The sequence below is a fragment of the Pseudonaja textilis genome, chromosome 2 (assembly GCF_049901715.1).
Source record: "Pseudonaja textilis isolate UNSWEBS1 chromosome 2, rPseTex1.2, whole genome shotgun sequence".
Taxonomy (NCBI): Eukaryota; Metazoa; Chordata; class Lepidosauria; order Squamata; family Elapidae; genus Pseudonaja; species Pseudonaja textilis.
In genome coordinates, this window is record NC_141991.1 from 232,240,399 (window position 1) to 232,264,177 (window position 23,779).

Here is a 23,779-nt window from a genome sequence, read left to right on the forward strand (position 1 = left end):
CAGGGAAACTTCCAAATTATTATTCTAATTCTGAGCAGTTGGGAGGGCTTATGGCAGCTGGACTGGGAAGGCAATCTTCCAGTAGAGTAAGAACTGAGCCAGAGGCCACTTTTACACCTACGGCTGTGGGGCTTCGCTCAGAGTAAAGAGATGCCAACTTTTATGAGAGCCTGGATCTTTGAAGCCATTAAACAAGAAATAGCGGCAGAATTGAACCAATAGCACTAGTTTTCAACTTCAGACGCTGACAGGGTCATTCCTCAGGTGCATTGGCAACCCTTGGGGGAACAGGTGGCCTACCACAGAGATCATTCACCATCACCCTCGGTGAAGAACTAGTCTTGTGTTTCCAAAATGGACCTCCCAGGGGAAAGGTACTTTTTAGAAGATGAGACAGAGACATCAGGCACCCCCACATATAAGGGCCTTTTCCAGCTGGCTCTATTTAAGACTCCTCTTGTTAAGGCTAAGAGCACGACCCATCTAAAGAAGGACACAGTTACACGGGACCTCCCTCCAGAGGGAGAGGAACAGGAGGATAATATTTTCACTGAGAAAACATCAGTGGTGGACGCTGTTCCTGTGCCCCAGATGTTTTTGGATGTAATCAAGAGACAGTGGGCTTCTCCAGGCGTGTACACCCACCCTAGAGGATCAGAAATGACGCTATTTAATGTGGACCAAGAACCTTTGGACATTATTGATGTGCCGAAGGTGGATGCTCCAGTGGCGGCCCTAGCATCCTCATCAATCATACCACCTGACGCTGAGGACACATTTAAGGTGGAAGACTGGAAGTAGGATATGTCTCTCCACAGAGCACATCAGGCTGACTCCTGGGCCATCAGAGCCGCCATGATGGCATCTTTTTTCACACATGCCTCTCTGTGATGGCTTAGGCAGTTGCAGGGAAGGATTCCGCCTGAGGACCTTAGAGTCCATCAGGATCTGAATAAGATCATAGCGGCAGCAGAATTAACAGCAGATGCCACGCTCACTGCAGCCAAATTCTCTTCTAGGGCCATTGTCTCTTCTGTAACAGCACATAGGCTTCATTGGCTACGCAATTGGCAAATGGACTCTAATAACAAGTGGAAGCTGGTGTCAGCCCCCTTCAAGGGGAGAGGCTCTTTGGGGAGTCTCTGGATCCATATTTAACAGAGACTAGAGACCAGTGCAAGATACTCCCATCTCAGCTTGATTACCGGCCTTTGCCCTGCTTTAGGAGGCCCTCCTTTAGTCAGAGGGAGGCTGGGGTGAGCTTTCCCCATCAAAATAGGCCCTTCTTCCAGAGACCTTCTTCTCAGGCCGATAGACCGGCCTTTGGTGCCAGAGGCCGTCAGAGGCCAGAGAGCAAAAGGTTCTTTCGTGGCTCCAGACACAACAAGTGATGCCAGAGATACATATCGCATAGGACGCTCCAAGGAAGGTGTTTAGGCAGAAAAGTATTATACAATAAATGCAAATATACCTGGAGTTAAGCTGCAGCCCAGAGGACTTCCTCAGTTTTTCTTCAGCAGGAATGTATATTGGACAAAAATGTTGTTCACAGCATCATCTGAACTGGATTGATCTTGCATAGGATCTATATACCATTAACAGTATACTGTAATTAGAGATTAATTTGCACTATTTTCTATGCTGTTGGGCATCGATAGGCAATGGAAAGTACAGAGCAGTGAGACTAACCTTTTCCATGTTGTGTGCCAAAAGTGTGCGCACGCTCGCTCATGTGCCTGCACCCATGATGCAATGCACACTCAACTCCCCCACCTCCTGTGTATTTGCACACAACCCCCTGTGCATGCACTGCATGTCTCTGCGCATTTACACATGACAATCCACACTGCACATCTTTGTGCATGTACACGCAACTCCCTGCACATCGCATGCCTCTGCACATGCGTGCACGTCTCCCATGTGTGCATCTTCCTCACGCATGCGCGGCAGATACCTGACAATCAGCTGGCTGGCGGGGGGCATGCGAATATGTGCGGTGGAGCTCTTCCGGGCCACCTCTCATGTGCGTGCCACTTCCGGCATGCGTGCCATAGGTTCGCCATCATGGGTATAGAGGTTGTTGAACTGCGTATTCCAACATTCCTTCCACACTTCCAAAGATGGTAGGAACTCTGCAATATCAAATTAGGCAGCACAACAATCTCAACCAAAAATGACTAAGCATAGTGAAGAGCATCTCAGAAAACTGGCAATTAGTCCTTTTTCCTTAATTCATTTCAAAGGATGTAAATGAGTCTGAGACCAGAGTAGGTCAAGAGAAGGAAACAAAAGGCATACTGGGTTAATAAATACAACTTTTTAGTAATTATATTAAGCATTACGATTAAAAAGATAAAACTAATACAAACTCAAAAAGTGAAAAAATAGAAAAGAAAAGAAAAAAATAGAAAAGAAAGGGGGGGAAAATAAGAATACTGTAAGGGAAAACAAAAATATATAGAAATGACTTTCCCCCTCATCACAGAAAACAGTTAAGAATTCCAAAAATGATTAGAAAATGAAACATGCAAACCCAGAATCCTTAAAGGTGCTGACTGTGGTTGGTGCCTTTACTAATAAATGGAACTTTGGAAGAATCTGTCTGTCATTCAGCTAGCAAAAATATAATGTTTTCTGTGGCATACCTTTGATGTCAGCATGCATAGCATTGTACCAATATAATGTTTTCACCATATTCTGTGGCTTCTGCTAAAAGGTCTTACCTTGGAGATAACTCAGATAGTTTTATTTATGTTTTAGAATGAACTTTTTTCATTACATGGGTGAGATTACAAATTCTTTGCCAACCTGTTTGTGAAAGTTTTGAAAAACACTTTCCCCCCAAAAACACTGGTATTAATTAGGATCTTCTTGTCTAGACAAGCAGATGGTCATTGCACAATTGCTTGTGAACTTCAAGGAAAACTTGGCTTTTTATTGAAAACAGTATTGGACATTATGGTTCTTGGTCTGGTAGAACAAAACAAAAATGCTCATAGTAGTTTGTAATATTATGTACTCAAGATAGTACTATATCTCTGCCAAGTTACTGACTGGCAACATTAGATTTATATTAGACTGAAGGAAAGCTCAGAAATCAGCCATCTCAATCACCACTGCAGTGTTTACATCTTATGTCAGCGTGGTGCTTTATGGGGTGGGAGCATTCTAGGGTTGCACCAGCATAGAGTATCTTAGGATGTTTTAACACCATCGCTGTACTAGTGCTGGATCGTATAAAGACTAATCCTGATGGAAATATGCAAGAATTGTTGTTCTCTGAGCAAAATATACTAAAACATGTTTTAAGCCCTGAGAAATGGGATAATGTTCAGAAGTGGCTCCTGCAAACCCCCTGATTCATTGGAATATAAGAAGGAGTAGTGGTACAGCATAATCAAACCTGCAAGGTTCTGTTATTATAGCCAGTTTCAATAAAAATCGATCTAGTTTTCCTGTGCAGCTTAAAAAGATGTGTGTATGAAAAAAAGGTAGATAACTATCGGATCATTTGTGCCTTGAGCTCTGAATTAGCTATCCAGGCCAGCAACGTCTCTGTTTCAAACTAATATTTGCCTCCAGTTGAACCCAAGACTTTTTGCCACATTCAAGATACATAGCTTTATTATGTGCTACTGCCTCGCTTTCAATTCAAATATAACTCTTTAGAGGCAATTATGTCGATCAATTAACATTTCCGTATGGATTTCATATGGATTACAGTACTTAAAAGATTCCTTCAAATCAAGAAAGAAAAAAATAATGACTCGTTCTCAGAATATTAATTTTGTAAGATTTTTTCTACTTTAATTTTTAGGGTTTTTTTTCCTGTGTTGGCTTTAGCAGCAGTCAGATGGATGTTTTTTAGCAGAAATCATTGCTCTTTTGGCTCACAATTTCAGAATTTGTACTGCCAAAGTTGCCACATCACAGCAAATGCTATGTGATTTGATTTATTTTATCACTTTTTCCAGAGAGCAGTGCATAAATCATTTGGGACATGGAATTGTCCCAGCTCTTGCACTCACCTTTTGCCATTTCAATCCACTTTATAGCTTAACACCTCTTATGAAATATTTTCTTCTTGTTTGCTTGTTGGTGATATAAAACAGAAGTTGAAACCCAATCTGCTGAAATACACTGCTCAAAAAAATAAAGGGAACACAAAAATAAGACATCCTAGATCTGAATGAATGAAATATTCTTATTAAATACTTTGTTTATTACATAGTTGAATGTGCCGACAACAAAATCACACAAAAATTATCAATGGAAATCAAATTTAGCAACCCATGGAGGTCTGGATTTGGAGTTACACGCAAAATTAAAGTGGAAAAAAACACTACAGGTTGATCCAAGTTTGATGTAATGTCCCTAAAACACGTCAAAATGAGGCTCAGTAGTGTGTGTGGCCTCCACGTGACTGGATGACCTCCCTACAACGCCTGGGCATGCTCCTGATGAGGTGGCGGATGGTCTCCTGCAGGATCTCCTCCCACACCTGGACTAAAGCATCCCCCAACTCCTGGACAGTCTGTGGTGCAACGTGGCATTGATGGATCGAGCGAGACATGATGTCCCAGATGTGCTCAATTGGATTCAGGTCTGGGGAACGGGTGGGCCAGTCCATAGCATCAATGCCTTCATCTTGAAGGAACTGCTGACACACACATGAGGTTTAGCATTGTCTTGCATTAGGAGGTACTCAGGGCCAACCGCACCAGCATATAGTCTCACAAGGGGTCTGAGGATCTCATCTCGGTACCTAATGGCAGTCAGGCTATCCCTGGCAAGCACATGGAGGGCTGTGCGGCCCCCTAAAGAAATGCTACACCACACCATTACTGACCCACTGCCAAACCAGTCATGCTGGAGGATGATGCAGGCAGCAGAACATTCTCCATGGCATCTCCAGACCCTGTCATGTCTGTCACATGTGAACCTACTTTCATCTGTGAAGAGCACAGGGCGCCAGTGGCAAATTTGCCAATCTTGGTGTTCTCTGGCCAAATGCCAAATGTCCTGCACGGTGTTGGGATGTAAGCACAACCCCCACCTGTGGATGTCGGGCCCTCATACCACCCTCATGGAGTCTGTTTCTGACCGTTTGAGCAGCCACATGCACATTTGTGGCCTGCTGGAGGTCATTTTGCAGGGCTCTGGCAGTGTTCCTCCTGTCCCTCCTTGCACAAAGGTGGAGGTAGCGGTCCTAATGCTGGGTTGTTGCCCTCCTACAGCCTCCTCCACATCTCCTGATGTACTGTCTCCTGGTAGCGCCTCCATGCTCTGGACACTACACTAACAGACACAGCAAACTTTCTTTCCACAGCTCGCATTGATGTGCCATCCTGGATGAGCTGCACTACCTGAGCCGCTTGTGTAGGATGTAGACTCCGTCTCATGCTACCACTAGAGTGAAAGCACTGCCAGCATTCAAAAGTGACCAAACTATCAGCCAGAAAGCATAGGAACTGAGAAGTGGTCTGTGGTCACCACCTGTAGAACCACTCCTTTATTGGGGATGTCTTGCTAACTGCCTATGCTTTCCACCTGTTGTCTATTCCATTTGCACAACAGCATGTGAAATTGATTGTCAATCAGTGTTGCTACCTAAGTGGACAGTTTGATTTCACAGAAGTATGATTGACTTGGAATTACATTGTGTTGTTTAAGTGTTCCCTTTATTTTTTTGAGCAGTGTAGTTTTATCATTGAAAGGGATGTTAAAGATAGGGGAATAGGGAACAATCCTTTAAGTTAGGTTACTTTTCATGTTAGAAAGCTATAAAGATTTATCTAACAAATCTTGGAAGGAGAAGTATAAATTCAGAGAAATGTAACAATGGGAGAAGACAAAAGGAAAGATACGTTTTTCTTAGACAAATACATGGGCTTTGAATAAGAGGAAAAAACACTCCATATGAAAGGAGAGCTAGGACAATGGGGCTTAAGTATAAAGTTGGCAAAAGAAGAGATCCTAGGATCATAGACAAAAAAGCAACATGAGAGGAAAAGAGAAGCTTCTGTTTAATTCCATGCACAGTACTCCAGAGCTGTAATTTTCATAGTCAGAAATAAGTTAAGTCTTGAGATGATAAAATGCAGGAGATTCATTGTCCTGCCATCGAGCTCAGTCCTTTTGCATTACCTGATTGCCTGCTGACCATTCTGGTTCAGGTTCTAGGGTTGTGACTGAGTTTCACCTCTGGAGCATATGTCTTAATGCAGGGTGTACCCAATAAAACTGGGAGTCAACATCTCTGCATGTCGAAAGAAGTTTCAGTTCTTCCTAAACAAAATTAAGTTTACAAGCAAAATGATTTACAACCAGTTGCAGCATGACCATGATTTGTAACAGTTTTTGTTGGTTTCTGTGCCTCGTAAGGATTGTAAAATCATGTTTGCTTACTTGTTGCCTTGATTTACAATCACAATGACTTTGAACTGAAATTCCATGCTGCATTGTGTTCATAAGTCGAGGATTACCTGTACCATCTTAGCCTTTTAAGCAAAAGCAAAAACCTTACAGGATCTTAAAGGTTAAGAACTTTATTATTGTAAAGATGCCATTGTACTATTCATGATATTAAAGGAACATAGAACATAGAATAACAGAGTTGGAGGGGATCTTGGATGTCTTCGAGTCCAACCCTCTGCTCGAGCAAGAGACCCTATACCCGTAATGGCGAACCTATGGCAAACTTACCTCACTGCACATGCGCGCACCTCCCAGCTGATTTTCGGACTGTTTTTGGCCTGCCAGAGGCTTGAGGGAAGCCTTTGCAGGCCAAAAAATAGGCCCATTTCATCACTTCTGGTATTCCCATTTTTCGGCCTGCTAAGCCTGCAGAGGCTTCCTTCAACCCTCTGGCAGGCCGGAAAAAGCCTCAAATGGGCCGAAAATCAGCTGGGAGGCACAGTGCAGGCAAGGGTGGCAAGAGGGGGAATCACACATGCATGCGCAAGGGGCATGCCCCCCCCAACACGCATTGCCTTCTGGTGCTGGTACGTGAGTGTGAGTGTGCACGCAATTTTTGGCACAGGAGCCCAAAAAGGTTAGCCACCACTGCCCTATATCATTTCAGATAAATGGTTGTACAGTACAATCTCTTCTTAAAAGCCTCCAGTGATGGAACACCCACAACTTCTGAAGGCAAGCCATTCCACTGGTTAATTTTATTTGTTTGTTTGTTCGTTCATTCATTCATTCATTTTTGTCAATTGCTTACAAGATAATAGGTATAAGTAAAAAACATAGTTATGAATACATGGATACATATAAGAAAAATAAAGAAACAATAGGACAGGGACAGTAGGCAGGTTCTCATTGTTCTCACTGATTAAAACATGAGCAAAATAGATCTTTCCATTATAATTGATTCCCAATTTTGGTAGTGTTGGCACATTACATTTGTTTGTGGGCAACTGTAACAGTTTATTTCATATTCATTTCGGATGACATCATTTGTTTTAGTTATTCAACTAAAGGCAGAATAAATAGTTTCTAGAATAATTGCCTATTTGTACAAACATGCATTTAACAACTACATATATAAAGAAAGTACTCAAAATTTTCCCACTTTATTTTTTTATGTTGAAATGGGCAGTCATATAAGCAGAAATAAATAAATAAATCTTACGTAGAGGATATTTATGAAGATTAGTCATGCTTTTCAGTATAACCGTATCCTTATTTGTATTCATATTTTTAATTTTCTTTAAACTGAAAGCTGAGGCTTTCTTTGAATATGTCAATATTGATATTAAAGTAACATTTAAATCCACCTTTCTGAAAACGTTTTTAAACCCACCTTGACTTTTTTCCCCAAATGTATCGAAGGTATAATTAAAGGGAACAACTCCTTATTTTAAATAACACTAGTATCGAGCTCCTTCTTTTAATAGTGCATGGTTTAGTAGCTTAAAAATATTTTAATTTACCTAAAATGATAGTCTAATTAATGAAATAAAGACATTTAAAAAACAAAGTAGTAACATTTTGCCTCCAAACCTCAGTAGTCATTCTCTTCTGGTCTGCAAAATTCCACCCTCCATTTTATTTTGTTTGTTTTAGATTCTTTTAATTAAGGAAAAAAATAGGAATCTTGTGTATTGTAAAGTATCAGCTTCAAGTATAATTTTTATTTCCAAGGATGCTTCTGTAAATGCTTGCTAGGAACAAAGTAAAGTGGCCATGATGTCAACTTCCAATGCACGTCCTACCTAAAAATTGACATCCGTGTGTTAATGATTTCCCAAATGAAGCCCTATACCAGGGGTGTCAAACGGGGTGGCCCACAGGCCAGATGCGTCATGTACTGTCCCCGTTTCCTCCCATTTTAGTGAAGGGGGAAAAAGCCCCAATATATCATGTGATGACGCCATGGCAATGCAAGTTTGACACCCTTGCCCTACAGTGTTGGATCTTTATATGTGTAAGATGGTTAGAAATAAAAGCAGCTTAAACTCTTTTCTGGGACTCAACCGTTTCCTCAGCCCTGATTTGAGGTGGAGTTTGGTAGATGACATCAGGTGTTTTGCCCTTGAGGAAAGATTAATGGTTCTGTATTTGTGGTAGTACATCTTGGTTATATAGCTTAACCCTTAATCTATGAAGAGTACTAGGTGAAACTTGTAGTTCTTGAGATAAATGACCAGCTTTAACTATTAAATTCCAAAGGAGATGAATGTATAACTGTGGATGACAGTCACTCGTTCCATACGCCCTTAAGAAATACATTCAGTACTAGAGCTATGCATATATTAGAATTAAATGTGTTGAACAGCCTGATAAGTAAAGTAGAAGTATCTCTTTACAGTTTATTTGATACAAGACACCATCTTGACTTCGCAGATTGTAAGTGGTTGAGCTTTTAGTCATGACTGAAACCAATTTTCCTGCTCATACATGGTTATAATTGACCATGCAAGATACTATGGAAATTCTTGGTCTATATTAACTTGGATTTCAGAACTTGTAGAAGCTCTTTCATATATGAGGGACCCAACTACTTTTTGAACTTGTGAAATAGCTTCTGTCACATTTTACAGATCTGATTTATGGATGTATTGTGCGCATGGGAATTTTGTAATCTTACATACTGATATACCACAGGTGGAGTTTGCATAGATAATGTAAGATAGTTTCATTGCCTATAATCAAAGCAGATTCTGTCTTTCTCATCAAACAAACTGTGTAAAGGGCTTTCTTACTGAGGTTTTCTTTCTTACTCTTTATATTTTGGAAACCATTTCAAATCCCAGGGAACAGGTTGAGTTTCACTTGTCTAAAACCCTGAAATTAGATATTCAGAAATTTTAAAATTGTCTTTTCAGGGTTGAACAGAAAGCAGGCCCTCATATTCTCAGCTACGTAAGCAAGAGCCAAAAACTCTCCATAGCAAGGGTTGATTAATCGATTTGACTTCTGTGCATTTGGCATAACTGAGATGACACTTGGCAATCAGGCATAAAAATGGAGTTTACAGTACTTATCCATTGCATGACCTTTAACAGAAGCATGTGTCAAAAAACATCTCCAGAGATAGCTCTGTCAGTGCTTTAGCTGGATACGTGTGTGTGTGTTGGTTTTGACAAAGAAGACAAATGGGTGTGTAGTTGCTAATACTTTGCAGAAGTTTCAGTTTAATAAAGGACTGGCCTGCAACTTAAAAAGGCTTTGTGCATAACAAATGTTTCCTGCAGAAGCAATGATTTGCTTCAGCCTTCCTGAAGCAGGTGGGAATGGCATAAATGGAACCCAGTTTTTAAAACGTTGTTGCTTATAGCAGGAAAAATGCAGCTGGTTATTCAGGCTGCCCAACCCTTGAAGAGGCTTTTAAAAGACAAGATAACTGCTGCCTTCTTTCTCCCTTCCTACCGCCTCCAATTCTGAAATGCAAATCCAAATCTGAAAGGGGCTTGGAGAGATCATTAACATCTTTTGGCTCCTAAACCTTTTGCCATCATGACTCTTTACAGACTAGTTTCAATGTACACCTCTCTCCTAAAAGTTAAAGATCAAAATGAACACCAATGAACAATGAAACAGTATAATGATTGTGAAGCTTCCATTTCAAGTGTAGCTTTTGATGGCATCTCTGTTAAAGTGCATGCAAAGCATACTCTCAATTATAAATCTTTTGGGTGAAATGAGTTATTCTTACTGTTGGGGGTGGGGGATATGATCATAATTAGCAGATTCAGAAAATTATTGAGAATAATTCTTTTTTGCAATTCATCAGTCCCCTGGCAGTCATCTCCAAAAAGCTTCTTGGTGCAATTGAGGAAAATTTGTAATTCAAGGGAAGTAATGGGTGCAAGTGTTTGCTAAAAAATTATTTTACTAGCAGTACTTTGTTCTATGCTGTCAGGAAATAGGAAATCCTCTTGGACATCTGCAAGAAGAGTAGATGCTGAAAGCAAACTGTTCTAAAATATTGTGGTTGAATTCTAGAATGCTAAGTTTTAACCGTCAGTGTAACTTCATTGATGCAATGAATGTTTTTCTGTCTTTATGAAATACTCTATTGTTGCAAAATACCATCTGCTATATTTACTTTTCTTGGACCTGTAGCGAATGATGAGGGAGTATAAGGTGGATTCAAAAGATGGCTTCAAGAATGCAGTTGTGACAATGACAAGATTGAAAACATGCCCTCCTCTTATCATGTCATATCTTGAAATGCCGGTTTTGGTGATGGTGAGGTTGGGCAATATGGTTTGTTCTAATGTTTTATACACTGAATATGCTGGGCAGTTTGATGTTTTCTAGAATTGTGACTTGCTCAAGCAGGTGTTAACTCTGAAAATTATAAAAAACAATAATCAAATGATGTTGTAAATGGAGGACTACCTGTAGTGTTTTTCCGTGAGATGTATGCCGTGTATGTTTTGTGATAGAAAAAATCCCATCTCTTCTAGATTGTTTCTTTCTTGATGAACCTAGAAAGAGCTCTGGTGCCATATGTCTTTAGTTTAGTAGCTCCTTCTTATTTTTAAATAGCTTATTTTAAAAAGAAGTGTCAACATTAGTCTTAATGGCCAGAGTGAGAAATCAAAATAAAATGTATATTCTAGGTTTGTATTATCTGACTTGCTGAAATAAACCTTTCCAGGAGAAAAGTACACAAGGGCAGTTGTTAAGAAACCATAACTTCCTGAAAGCTCTTGAGACCTGATGTATGATCTGCTATTGGGATGATTTAAATAATTTAACAATATGACGAGAGAGGAAGATGAAGTATAACTACATACGGGTTACAGTTTCCAGAGAGGGTACTTTCTCATTGTGGTTTGCTTTACTTACCAACTAGGGCTGGAGGGACAAAGACTGAAGGACGTTGTCCACAGAAATGCTGCAAGGGTTTGGAAAATAAATGGCTGGCAGGAGGGACAAAACGTTCTGCTCTGAGGCAGCCTTTGGAAGAAAGAGTTGTGGAGGAACATTTAGCAGCATCTCTATTGTGTCTCTGTTTAAAATATTAAAATTATGGGCAGGCAGTGACTGAGAGAAGAAAAACAAATGCAGCTGGGGAACTGATAAGCTCTAAAGGACAGGTATTTCCAGCTGGAATTTGAGTACCATTAATAACTTTCTCTGAAGTTCTCTAGGAGAGACATGATCTTGACGGTAATATGTGTCTGGAAACATGAAAGTATAGCTAATATACTATGGTGCATTCTGATGTTGAAAGGTCAGGCTATATTGGCTGTGTCTTTTGGCAACGCTGCATCCAGGAATAGAAGACTAATTGTAATAGTCTGAAATCCTTGGCATGAATGTGTTTAGGCACAGTGTTTGCTCTTCTCTCACTCTCATCCTTTCCATCCATATATGGAGATAATATGTCTAGTTTTGCGAGGTTATGATCACCCCTTGCATCCAGGCTAGGAATCAAAACTTGTGAGAACTCCAATAGTCAGCTGACCATCCCACACCATAGAATCCAAAACTGGGCAATCCTAGATCTCCAAGCTGTTCACAGTTATGTTTTAATAATGCTGCATCATTTATATTGTGGATTAAGTACTCTCAGAATCTTTTGGGCAAAAGGCAGTTTGGAATCAAATAGATAAACGTTAAAATTCTAAAGCATTGATCAATATATAAATGAACATTTTATTTTATTAATTCAAGTGAACATAACTCAGGCTAAAAACTCATTTTGAACACAAATTACAAATTGTATGTAAACTACAAAAACATTGACATTGGTCTCCATGCTTCTGTTTGGATCTGTTTATATTCCTGACTTCTCTTTCAAGGACTCAGCGTCCACAATTTTCCAGTAAGGAACATATGAGAAATACTAACTTGTTCAAAGTTATTCAGTGTATTTTGCCAAATTCAGATTTTGCATCTCAAATTGGAAAAAAAAAAAGTTTACTCTGCATTTTCTTTTCCTTTTTTTAAAGGGACAGATTCTTGTATGCTAAAAAATAACTAATTCATACTCACTTACTTGCATTTATTCTTATTTTTCAGACTGTCATTTTACTCTGGACATTCGTCATTCTCCATGTATTGCATGATGTTTCTAGCAGTAAGTATATGTATTTTTAGCAGCTGGTTATAATGTTTAAAAAGTTTGAGGTGGAGATATTTGCTGCATCAGCAGAATTTCTTTTGGGCTGTTTGTACAAGGGACGCATTAAATAAAAGTGATATGGGGGTGGAATGGGGGTGTTTGGAATGCTGCTCAATACCTGCCAGCAGACTTCCATTGAATTAACAGGATGTTTTCAGGCCAGGTGAACAAGTAATCAGGTGGGGGGGGGGGGTCAAAGTAGTTAGCATCTGACTTTTGTGTATTTTGTCTTAAATAGACCTGGTAAAATAGTTTGACCATTATGCTGTTAAAGTAGCAATAGCAAAGGGGACATAGCCAAATTCAACAAAACTAAAGATCCCTTAAAGTTGAATCTTAGGTGGAAGTGCTTGCATAAGAAGAAAGTGCAAGGCAGAGCAACTGGCAATACTTTAAACCAGGGGTGTCACACTCACGTCGTCATGGCAATGTCACATGACGTATCGGAATTTTTTTCCCCCTTTGCTAAACCGGGCATGGGTGTGGCCAGCACGTGATGCAACTGGCCCGCGGGCTGGGAGTTTGACAGCCCTGCTTTAAACGGTGCTGAGATGCACTTCTTCACCCCAGGGAGTTGATCATCTGATGGCAGTACAAGAACTTAGTTGCAGTATTTTTGATGTGGAAAACATCCCTCTTTGCTTACCATTATAACACAGTTAAACCAACTCTAAAAGACAATTTGTGAAACCACAGTTGCCATTTGTCTGAATCCCAATTAAGTCGCATGTGTGCATGCTCCATATTTTTTATTCTTTTACATTGCATAGAAAGACTATAGCTTTCATGTAGTATATCATGCAACTGAAAGTTTTAAAAACAGAGGTTAAAAACTAATAACAAACTAATATAAAGTAAAGAAAAAGAAATTGAAGAGAGTTAAAAGTGCAAGAAAGAAAGAAAAAGAAAAAAAAGATACAAAAAGTGGTTTCAAATCTTCTTTACAGAAGTTACAGGTATAATTATAAATTTATCTCTTTTTCTAAAGTTGTATCATGACTTCTTTCTATGATCTATCATGCCTAATCATCAAAACAAATCATAAGTTCGTTTTTTTCCTGTTTTATGCAAAAAGTGCACCAGGAGTTTCCAGTCAGCTGTAAACATAGTTATTGTCTTACATCAAAGAAATCAGTTGGGGTATCTCAGCAAGTTCACCAGCCATTACTTCATTGTAGATATTGCTGGTATATTTATTCTCCTGAGTTTACTTTTTTCAGTCTCCATATACAAACCTTAACTCAAATCAAAACTTTTAGTAATTTGAGTATTTTTAATATTTTTCTCAGAAGTCCTGTCTAATTATGGAAAGATAATTCATTCCAATTCTTCATTAAACACCAGTTTTCATAAGAAAAGCTCATCATCATTTTATTTTTTATTTTTATAATTTATTTCCCACCTTTATATAAACAATTCAAAGTGACAAACATATCTAGTATTCCTTACTTCTCCTATTTTCCCCACACCAACAACTCTATTAGGTAAGTTGGGCTGAGAAAGAGTGACTGTCCCAAAATCGTCATCCAGCTGGCTTTTATGCTTAAAGTAGGATTTGAACTCATGGTCTCGGTTTCTAGCCTGGTCCCTTCATCATTAGACCAATTGTTCCAAATGTCAGGGAATTTCTCCTTAGTTCTAAGTTGCTTCCCTCCTTGATTAGTTGCTCCATTGCTTCTTGTCCTACCTTCAGATGCTTTGGAAAAATAGCTTGACTCCCCCTTCTTTGTGGCAAAAGTCCTTCTTTTCATTAAACTAGACATACCTAATTCCAGCAACCATTCTTTATATACTTTAGCCTCCAGTTCCCTAATCATCTTTGTTGCTCTTCTGTGCACTCTTTCTAGAGTCTCAACATCTTTTGCCACTAACACATTATTCTTGCCAGTTGAATAAAAGAGCACTAAGAGCCTTAATTGAACAAAGTGCTTCTAAGATAAAATTCTTCAATTTGTAGGGAACCACTAACTGTTAAGATAATTCTTTGTGATAGTATATATCTTGATAATAGCCAAATTAGATGATAGGACTGAAATACACTGCTCAAAAAAATAAAGGGAACACTTAAACAACACAATATAACTCCAAATCAATCAAGACGTAGAGGAGGCCGTAGGAGGGCAACAACCCAGCATCAGGACCGCTACCTCTGCCTTTGTGCAAGGAGGGTCATCTAGAGATTATGGATGGCCTCAATCCTGTTGATTTTGGGGAAAATGTGAAGACCTGACTTTTCCCCTAGGCTTGGGGCCAGGATGTTGATGGAGCCGAGATAAAAAGGGAAGAATACAAGTTTATTGGGGCCTCAGTGTTGTTTAGTGTTTTAAATTGTCTTTTTTTTGTGTACTGTGTTTTTATTCTGTTCACTGCTTAGAGTTCTTTCCAGTAGAGCAGTTATCTATGTTGGTTTAACAAAATAATAAATGAGAATGTATGTATTTTGTATGCCACAAAATAAATCTCCAAATCTTCTTTGTAATTTGCAAAGTCTCCTGATAGTTGTTCTTTAGAAGACACTTAAAAAGGATATACATTAAAACATTCATGGTAAAAAATAGGAATAAACACAGAGAAAAAAGTAACTTATTTTTAAATGTTCGTCTCAAGAGCTTTGTTTGAACTAAGATCGAGAAAATTAAGTAGAATGGGACAGGGAATTAGCTTAGCTTCTGGAGGGAGGCTGGCCCATAAAAGCCTATGGCACGAACCTGGATGTGAGAATCACCAGCTGTGGCTGGAGAAGATAAGCCTGCAAATCCTTAGGCACTAAGGCTTCTTCTTTTCTGCACCTATGCCGGTGTTATTTGGGTGAGAATGAAATGTCTCTTCTCTGGTGCTTGGAAAGAGAAGGTATCTTGCTATCAATTACTTTGGTTCCACCTCTCATGCCACTCCAAGCAAATTATCTCTTGATCAAATGCAGCCCCCACCAGAGAAAAAAAGGGTGCCTGTATTTCCACATATGGTAAGGTCTTGCAATTTAAAACTGAATTCAACTTCAGAAAGATTAATGACTTCCAATTATTTTCATCTAATAGAGTGGAGAGATGGAGGGGCCAAAATGCTCCCTCTTTTTAACATGTCTTATATGCACTATGTTTGTGAAAAAGGGATAGAGCTTCAGTTGCATAGAGCTATCATGGCTGCCATTTGACTGTTTTTAATCACCCCCTTGAATACTTCTGGGTGGAAGTGGAGAACTGTAATATTTTTTTGGAGTGCTGAGCTACTTTTTAAATCACATTCAGAGTACCCTAAACATATTTTAGAGAAGTAATTGAAGCAAGACTACAATATTCTTATTTTCAGTAACATTTATTTCAAGATGCTTCTTTGGCCATTATACAGCAAACGAGCAACAACCCAATAAAATCTAATCATAAATCTTGAAAGTCAGCAGTACAAAAGTTATTAAAAAAGAAATGTTAAAAAATAGTCAATGAATCATTTTAAGCTGGTGCTGAAAATAATTCTTTTAGTACTAGGCACCCATCCATGAGAAGAGCACTCATACCTCTTTTTATTATTCACAAATTTCTCATTTGCTTCAGTAGGTCAGAGTAACTGGCAAACCTAATTTGTATTTGTCTTGCCATTGTTTTTTGTTTCAGTTTAAAGAAATTGTCCATTTGTTTGGAGGAATTAAACCAATTTATAAAAGGAGAAAGTGGGACTCACGTTTTTATTCCTCCAAACTAACTTTTCCTAACCTGGCCTCTTCATTTTGATTAAACAGCAACTAGTCCTGACCATTTGAAGGCATGTAGCCAAACAAAGTTGTCTTGTTTGCCAAGGCTGGTATGTCACAAAGTATTCACTGCCTTGACTTATTTATATAATAAAGGTAGGATTTTTAAAAAACTGAAGAAATAAATTGAAAGTGAATTTTGGTTACAAGATGTCTATTCAATTTCTTTTTAATAAAAGCTGCACCGTTTACCCTAGCTTCATGTTCTTAATTTACAATAAGAATGTTGGACAGAAAGTATTCTTGACAATATATTATAAAGCACTAATGACATACTGAACTTTATGGGGAAACACTCTCCTCCTCCTTTCCCTGAGCATAGGATGAGTTAGAAAGGATCTTGAGAATGTCTGAGGAATTTCCCTATAGGAACACTCTCAATTCTTGAATGAGTTGGTATTTTCTTATGTTGTTGGTTTTTAGTGTCTTGCTCCTTGCAACATACAGATGTACTCTCCATTAGAGATAGTGCAGGATTTTGTCCCCTGTCAGTTGGATACATCTGCAGACCTGTTTCAAATGTTCTTTCCAAGCTGCTGCTTGCACGCTTGGCTCCAGCTGTGAGTCTGTGCTGCTCGTGACTCTCCAGTTCCTCACATGTGGCATTACTCACAGCTTGGATTAATCATAAGCAGACGCTTCAGACTCCAGCCTCATGAGGACCAAAGGAATCTCACATATGTTAGTGTGACTGACTATACACACACAAAAAAAATCCCAAAGCCGACCCAAAAAACTACAGTTGTGCAATCCAGCCACATTGACAACTAGATTGCAGTTCTAAAGAAACTGCTGGCACTTCATATTCTCCTTATTCCATCACAGTGTTCATTCAAATTCTGCCCTTTAAAATCCTCAAAATTGTAAGAAGGTCCACATGCTTTTAAAGCAAGGTTTCATATGGGCCTGGCAGATCCCACAACCTGTTAGTTACTTAAATCCATTTGCTGAACCCCAACTCACTGTAATTACTATTCTCAGTGAAGTTTCTGGTCCTTTCTGACCCCCCACTAGCACTACTGTGTTCTAATGAGTAGCCTTGGACTTGCTAAAAAGGGTGCCCCCAAACCTATTTTGTAACACAACTTGAAATCCAGCATCACATGAGTAAATATTTTCCTTTCTCCTCTACAACCCTCACCCCCCAAAATCTCCTTTAGAAGTTTCTCCACGTTTCCAGAATGTATACAGGCTGCATTTATGATTCTTTTAATTTAATCTGGATTTGCACAAGATGTCAAATGGTATCAAATGAGATGGCTTACATAACAGGCTAAGCCATAAAAAAGTTAACTTTAGCTAACCATATCACATTATGGCTTAGGACCGATATACAGCTAGATATGACATTGATCATACTTGATACCATTTGCATGTTTCTTATTCAGGACTCAGCCAATGGCAGCATCTAGCTGACCCAGTCTGAGTAAGAAGATAAGCAGAAGAGGGCTTGATTAATACTTATGGTGAGACCTGTAGGAAATCCCAGGATTGCAGGCTAGATTGGGAAGAAAGCAATGGCAAATTGCTTCCATATGGCTCCTAAAAAGGCCATAGTGATTCAGACACAAGAAATAAAGCCATCTTGAAGAGCTCTGTTACTGCATTTCAGTCCTTGGGATCAGAAGTTAAGTATGGTGAGACCTGCTTAGTCTTTGAATAGAAGACTTCCAAGAAATCCCAGGACAGTAGACTGTGCAATAGGAAGGAAAAGGTCCAGAAAAAGACATCAACAAAGCACTTCTGTATAATTGCAAAGAAAACCCCATGGCTATGTCCATGAAGTCAACAGGAGTCAACCTGGACTCAAAGAATGTTATCTTTTACTTCTTCTAAAATGAAATCCATGTTATGCTGTCTCTTGATTTGTTGTCTAGTAAATTACATAAATTCAGAAATTATCAGAATTCATTGGGCATAGTATTGCCATTTCTTTTCAGCAATGTTAACACGGAGACTCTTCAACTTCGAACCACAATTGGGACAGGAACTATACAGCAATGTAATTATTAAATGAGTTGCACTTGATTTTATGACCTTTTGCAGTGGCTGTTAAGCATATCATTATGGTTATTAAGCAAATCTGGCTTCCCACAGTGACTTTGCTTGTTGGAAGCCACTGGGAAGTTGCAAATGACAATCAAGTTACTCGGGACACTGCAGTTGTAGTAAATCCATTTCAGTTGCCAAATGCCCAAATTTTGATCATGTGACCAGTGGAATGCTGTGGTGGCCTAAAGCAGGAGTTGCCTATCTTTTGGACCTCAGAGACCACCAAACTCATAATTTTAAATCCCGCGGATCATTAATATGAATTTTGACTGACAGTGGCTTGCTGACGTTGGTGGGAGAGAGAGAGAGAGAGATCGATATAACCTCAGAGGGCTGGCAGTGATTATCTCTCTCTCCCTCTCCCTCTCCTTCTCTCTCTCTCTCTCTCCCTCTCATTCTCTCTCTCTCTCTCTCCCTCTCATTCTCTCTCTCTCTCTCATTCTCTCCCTCCCTCCCTCCCTCCCCCCTCTCTCCCTCTCTCATTCTCTCTCTCTCATATCTTCAAAGTTGTTAAACAAATGGTTGTAAGTCTAATCTACCCGAGAGCTTGTTTGTTTCATAGTTACATGGTTTATGTATTTATTTTAAATTCAAGAACTCTGAGTTACTTTTTGTTCCTAATTTACTGCTATAGTCTTAGCAGATGACAGCTAACAAGCCAGACTTCACCAACTGCACCAATTGCACGTGCTAAGAAGTGTCAGCTGGGATGGTGGACTGCTTGGGAATTTTAGACCACTTACATAAATTGAGAAATAATAATTTAAAAAGGCGTAAGAAGGCAGTGACTCTTAATTTCATAGGATTGTCAGGAAGGCTGCAGGGATGCAGACCCATCATACTCAACTTGCAGTTTTTACCTTTTTTTGGCTCTTCACAGCAGTAACAGTCCTTGACTGAGCCTGAAGGAAACTTTCAATGAATCTGTTAAGAGAATGCTATTCTTCTTAGTCCATGGAAGCCAAGGAAATTATTTGGCAGAGCAAATAAACTTAGTGCTAACAATTAGCAGGGATTTGAAAATTAGGCATATAATTCACATAAAATCCAAAAGTTAATGTCCTTTGATTTAAGCGATGATAAGCTCACTTTTGTTGGAAAGTTTTACGCACAGACTGGATGGATATTGGTTGGGGATGCTTTAATTCAGATTCCTGCACTTAAGAGAGTTAGATTTTACTTTATATTACTCTGTGCAAGATGACACAGAGAGTAGGGGTAATTTAGTTTGAGAAGAACAAGTGAATGTGATTGTAGTGTAAATGACATTTAAGTACAAATCCTACCGAGTGGAAGAAGAGATGGTCGTGGAAATGAAAGTGAGATTAAAAGATGCATATCCGAGCAGCAGGGAGAATGTATGGTGGTGATCATGGAAGATTCCAAATGTGGGAGCAACAAGAACAGTGGCAATGGCAAGATGCAAACTGAATGGAGTTGTACCTTAGTGGACCAGCAAGGGTTGTGAATGCATTGCTGGGATTCCTGGGATGAGAGGCTTGGAATCTCTGAAGTCTGTAGCTGCCATGGCAAGGCCTATCAATTAGCTGTCTCTAAATAAACAATCAAGTGACAACTGTGGCTATCATACCAGGTCTCCAGGTCTCCTGGTATGATGCAGTACGTTGAGAACAAGTTGGTCAGTGGAGAAAGAGTGGAATTATGGAGGGAATCCTACTCTCATAATGGTTGGCACTGTTTATTGAGTATTACAGTGCTTAGCTTTTGACCATTATTAAATACATTTATATACAGTACTAGATGACACTTTATTCTATTTTATTTTAACATTTCTTATTTTAATTTTTTAGCTTTGTGCCTTAGTTTTAGACAATAACACTTCCTTTGGTCCTAGAGACATAGCTTACATGGTAACAATAGTGACAATATTATTTTATATTATTCTTTTAGCTTGTGTTTTACATTTGGTCCTCCTTTTTTACATTTAAATCAATTGTTAATCCATTTTGGGTTGAGAGACTGAAAAATCTCCCAGGGCTTGGTCTCAACCCAAAGTTTTGAAAGTCTTCAAAAAAGTTGTCATTCTTTTCTGATTATAAAGTAGCTGTTAAAAGTTTTAAGTTTCCCCAGTTTAAAGAAAAACGAAAAGCGGGGGTATGTAAAATGAGTGTATGCCCCTCTCTGCTCCCCATGGATTTTGGTTTCCAAAGATACAGGGCCACCAGCGTTGGGCTGTGATATTGCCAACAATCAGCAGCAAACTATCTGTTGCTGCCTTGTAGTGGTTATCAAGATTTTTTGCAACCATATGAAAGAGTGTTGTTAGCCAATTGTGGGGGGAAGAGTTTTAGCTGTGTTTTTTTTTGGGGGTGTTGCAAGGCAAGAACAGTTCCCCCCCCCTCCCACCAACTGCTGCTGTGTTGAAGAAAACAGTTCAACTGCTTTTAAGTGCATGGTGGGGGGCAGGGAGCTAGAGACACAGTCATGTCATTGTCTTTCTGGCCCTTAGCGAAATGCAGATCTGTATCTCTTCTGTAATCTCTCTGTGTGGCAATGATTATTACTTAGGAGACATGTGTTAGATATATATACATGCTTGGAACAAGTGTAATGACCATTTACAATTACCACCACAGCCTTAAAATATATCAAATTAATTGTTGCTGTGGATATATTCTGCCTTAATTATTGGTATAAAGCTGACAAACATGGCATGCACAGCAGATACCTGACAATCAGCTGGCTGGTGGGAGGTGCGCGCGCATGTGCAGTGGACCTGATTTGGGGCAACGGCTCACAAGCTGGCAGAAATGCGTCTGTGTGCCACTTCTGGCATATGTGCCATAGACTCGCCATCACGGTTCTATACTCACATCCATCCTCAATGAAGAAATTCAGGTATATAAGATGCTCCACACTAAGTTCTTAGCAATTTTCCTTGAAATGGGAGGTTGGTTACAAGTTACCATTTCTCCAGAACAGCAGGGTCAAAAAATCACTCATTGAGAAGGATGCATATCAGGGCTTCCTTCAAGGAAGATGGCACAATTCCTCTTCCAAAGAGACAATAAACAGATCTAATCTCCTGTTACTGCCTCCCAAGTAGGGCTAGAACAATGGCGCTCATAGCACAGAGGAGACTGACCTCAAAGCAATCTCAAATAGCCTCACAAGATGGTATGTTTGTCATCTTGATAGGCTTCAATGACAACTCAGTGAATGTTTTGCTAGGTAACTCTGATTTTTGTTATAAAATAGTTTGTGGGGCTTTCCCACAATGCTATCTTTTCTTTTTATGAAGACCATACGCTGTTAACTTCTTTACTCTTGAACTCTTAAAGAGATGACCTACTATGATGCTGTCACTAAAGTGATCTCTGTACAATACTCCTCCCTCTTTAAAGGGCTTTGTGACCTGAAAAACACAATGGAAAAAATTCTCCTCCTGATCTCTGGGTAAAATGTTTTTTGATGATAGCTTTTTTACTGTTAATAATTAAAAATAAAATTAATGTAAAGTCACTTCAAGGGAACTTTGGGTACATTTATTACAGGTTAAGGAAACATGGAGTTCTGACTAGTATTTCCTTTTTAAGGGCTGAGTGAATGATACAGTACATTACCATTAAGTTTAACTCAGACTCACAGAATGAATCTTTGGTTTTCATTCACATTTGGAGGACCTCAACTGATAACTGATCAAGTGATTGATGAATGTTTTGTGGACTCAAAAAAGAAGGCACAATTATGCTGTATGTGAGATCAGACATACAACGTATTGGTCAAGGCAATTAGAAGTACTGTGACTGGTGCATGAGCTAAAATATTGGAAAATACGTGTCTTCAAGGGCAGCTTAGATAACTTTTTGGAATCTCAAAAATTCTAGAGTTCTCCTGTGGATTTCTCATTTTGTCTAAAATGTTTGCATCTATCTGCCAAGTGTTCAGTCATGTGGACCCAGCTATGTCCTTTACCGTGTGTACTGTAGAAATTTCCTATTTCCTGAACTCTTGACAGCCATGGCTTTGCAACCTGCCTGTCTCAGTAAAGGTCGTGCTTCCTTACTGCTGGTTTTGACATACTGACTAAATCAAAAGTTGCTGGTTTGGTAAAGAGTGGAACCCCATTTACTACAGCTGTTTGTACTATCGCATGATTACTGCTAAAGGCTAATTACATCCCTGGCCCTCTTCATTGATCAGGCTGGCAGCAATCTATGTGGAAGAAAAGAGTAAAACAAAACAAAACAACAGGCAGAATACTACTTGCATCCTACTAAGGGCTAATGATTACCATAACAGATTTTATAATTTGACAGTGTGACATGGAGTTAGAGACCCATCTGGAGTTGTAGAGAGATCAAAAATTTCAAAATTGAGTCCTAATGTGAATCTGCACAGCATCTCTTTAGAACCAGTGGGGACCAGATTCTGAAGCAGCTGAGGCTTGTAAATTTCCATGTGTAGCAAAGCACCATATTTAAATGCTGTCTCTAGTGTCTAGTATCCTAGGACAGGGGTCGCCAACCTTTTGGACCTCAAGAGACGACCAAAATCATAATTTTAAATCTCATGGACCACTAATAAGAATTTTGACTGACAGTGGCTTGCTGATGGTGGAAAGTCGGTCCCATATTCCAGAGCTGCAGTAGTCACAGGCCTGGCCCTTTGGTCATCCCAGACTATTTTTGGAATTTTCCCAGGGTCTCTGCAGAAAAAACAGAAGCAGCAGAGACCCTGGGAAAATCCCCCAAAAAGTCTGCAGGAAAATTCCCCACCCCATTTTCATACCGATCAATCATTCTTTATTTGGTATCGCAGGATACCGTTTCCAGCTCCATTCTCGGAAGGAAAGAGAGAGACTTTTGGCTTCATGCAAGGAAAGCAGCAGAAGCAGCAGAAGTCTTTCTTTCTCTCCCCAAACTCTGCCAGAATGGTGCAGCCTCTTGGACCAGGATGCCTTGCAGGGTCCCAAAGACTCATTTCTGGTGGAGCTTGGGGGAGAGAAAGAAAGACTTTTGCTGCTTTCCTTGTGTGCAGCCAAAGGCAAAAAAAAGAAAGAAGCAGAAAGACGCAGCCCAGTGGCCAGGCGAGGCACATGGGGCACATGAGGCAAGTTCACCTGCTCCGCCCTTTCCCCCTTCCCCTCACTACCTCGTGTTGTTCACAATGCAAGTGACACAAGCCTTGTGTTCCTGCGGGCCATGTGGGCAGCGCAGCCTTGTGTTCCCATGCAGTCTGGATTAATTGCTTTGGGGGGGTGCTTTGGGGTGACATTTCTCTGTGGACCACCGAAATTTTCTCACAGACCACCAGTGGTTCCTGGCCCACTGATTGGCAACCATTGCCCTAGGAGAGCCTGTGGCAGGAGCACCTATTGGCTAAGACAAGAGCAGCGGTCATGGCTTTTTCACTATAGGCTGAGTTTT

General features: G+C 39.7%; 1 protein-coding gene across 5 annotated transcripts in view; it reads left to right on the forward strand.

The window, feature by feature from the left end:
- Window positions 1-23,779, forward strand: part of PLPP1 (phospholipid phosphatase 1) — an 82,255-nt gene that overhangs the window by 51,067 nt on the left and 7,409 nt on the right. For all 5 annotated transcript variants that reach the window (XM_087927295.1, XM_026716696.2, XM_087927296.1 and 2 more), the window contains one exon: window positions 12,487-12,544. In XM_087927295.1, coding sequence (XP_087783421.1) covers window positions 12,487-12,544 — 58 coding nt within the window. The remainder of the gene's footprint in view (window positions 1-12,486; window positions 12,545-23,779) is intronic.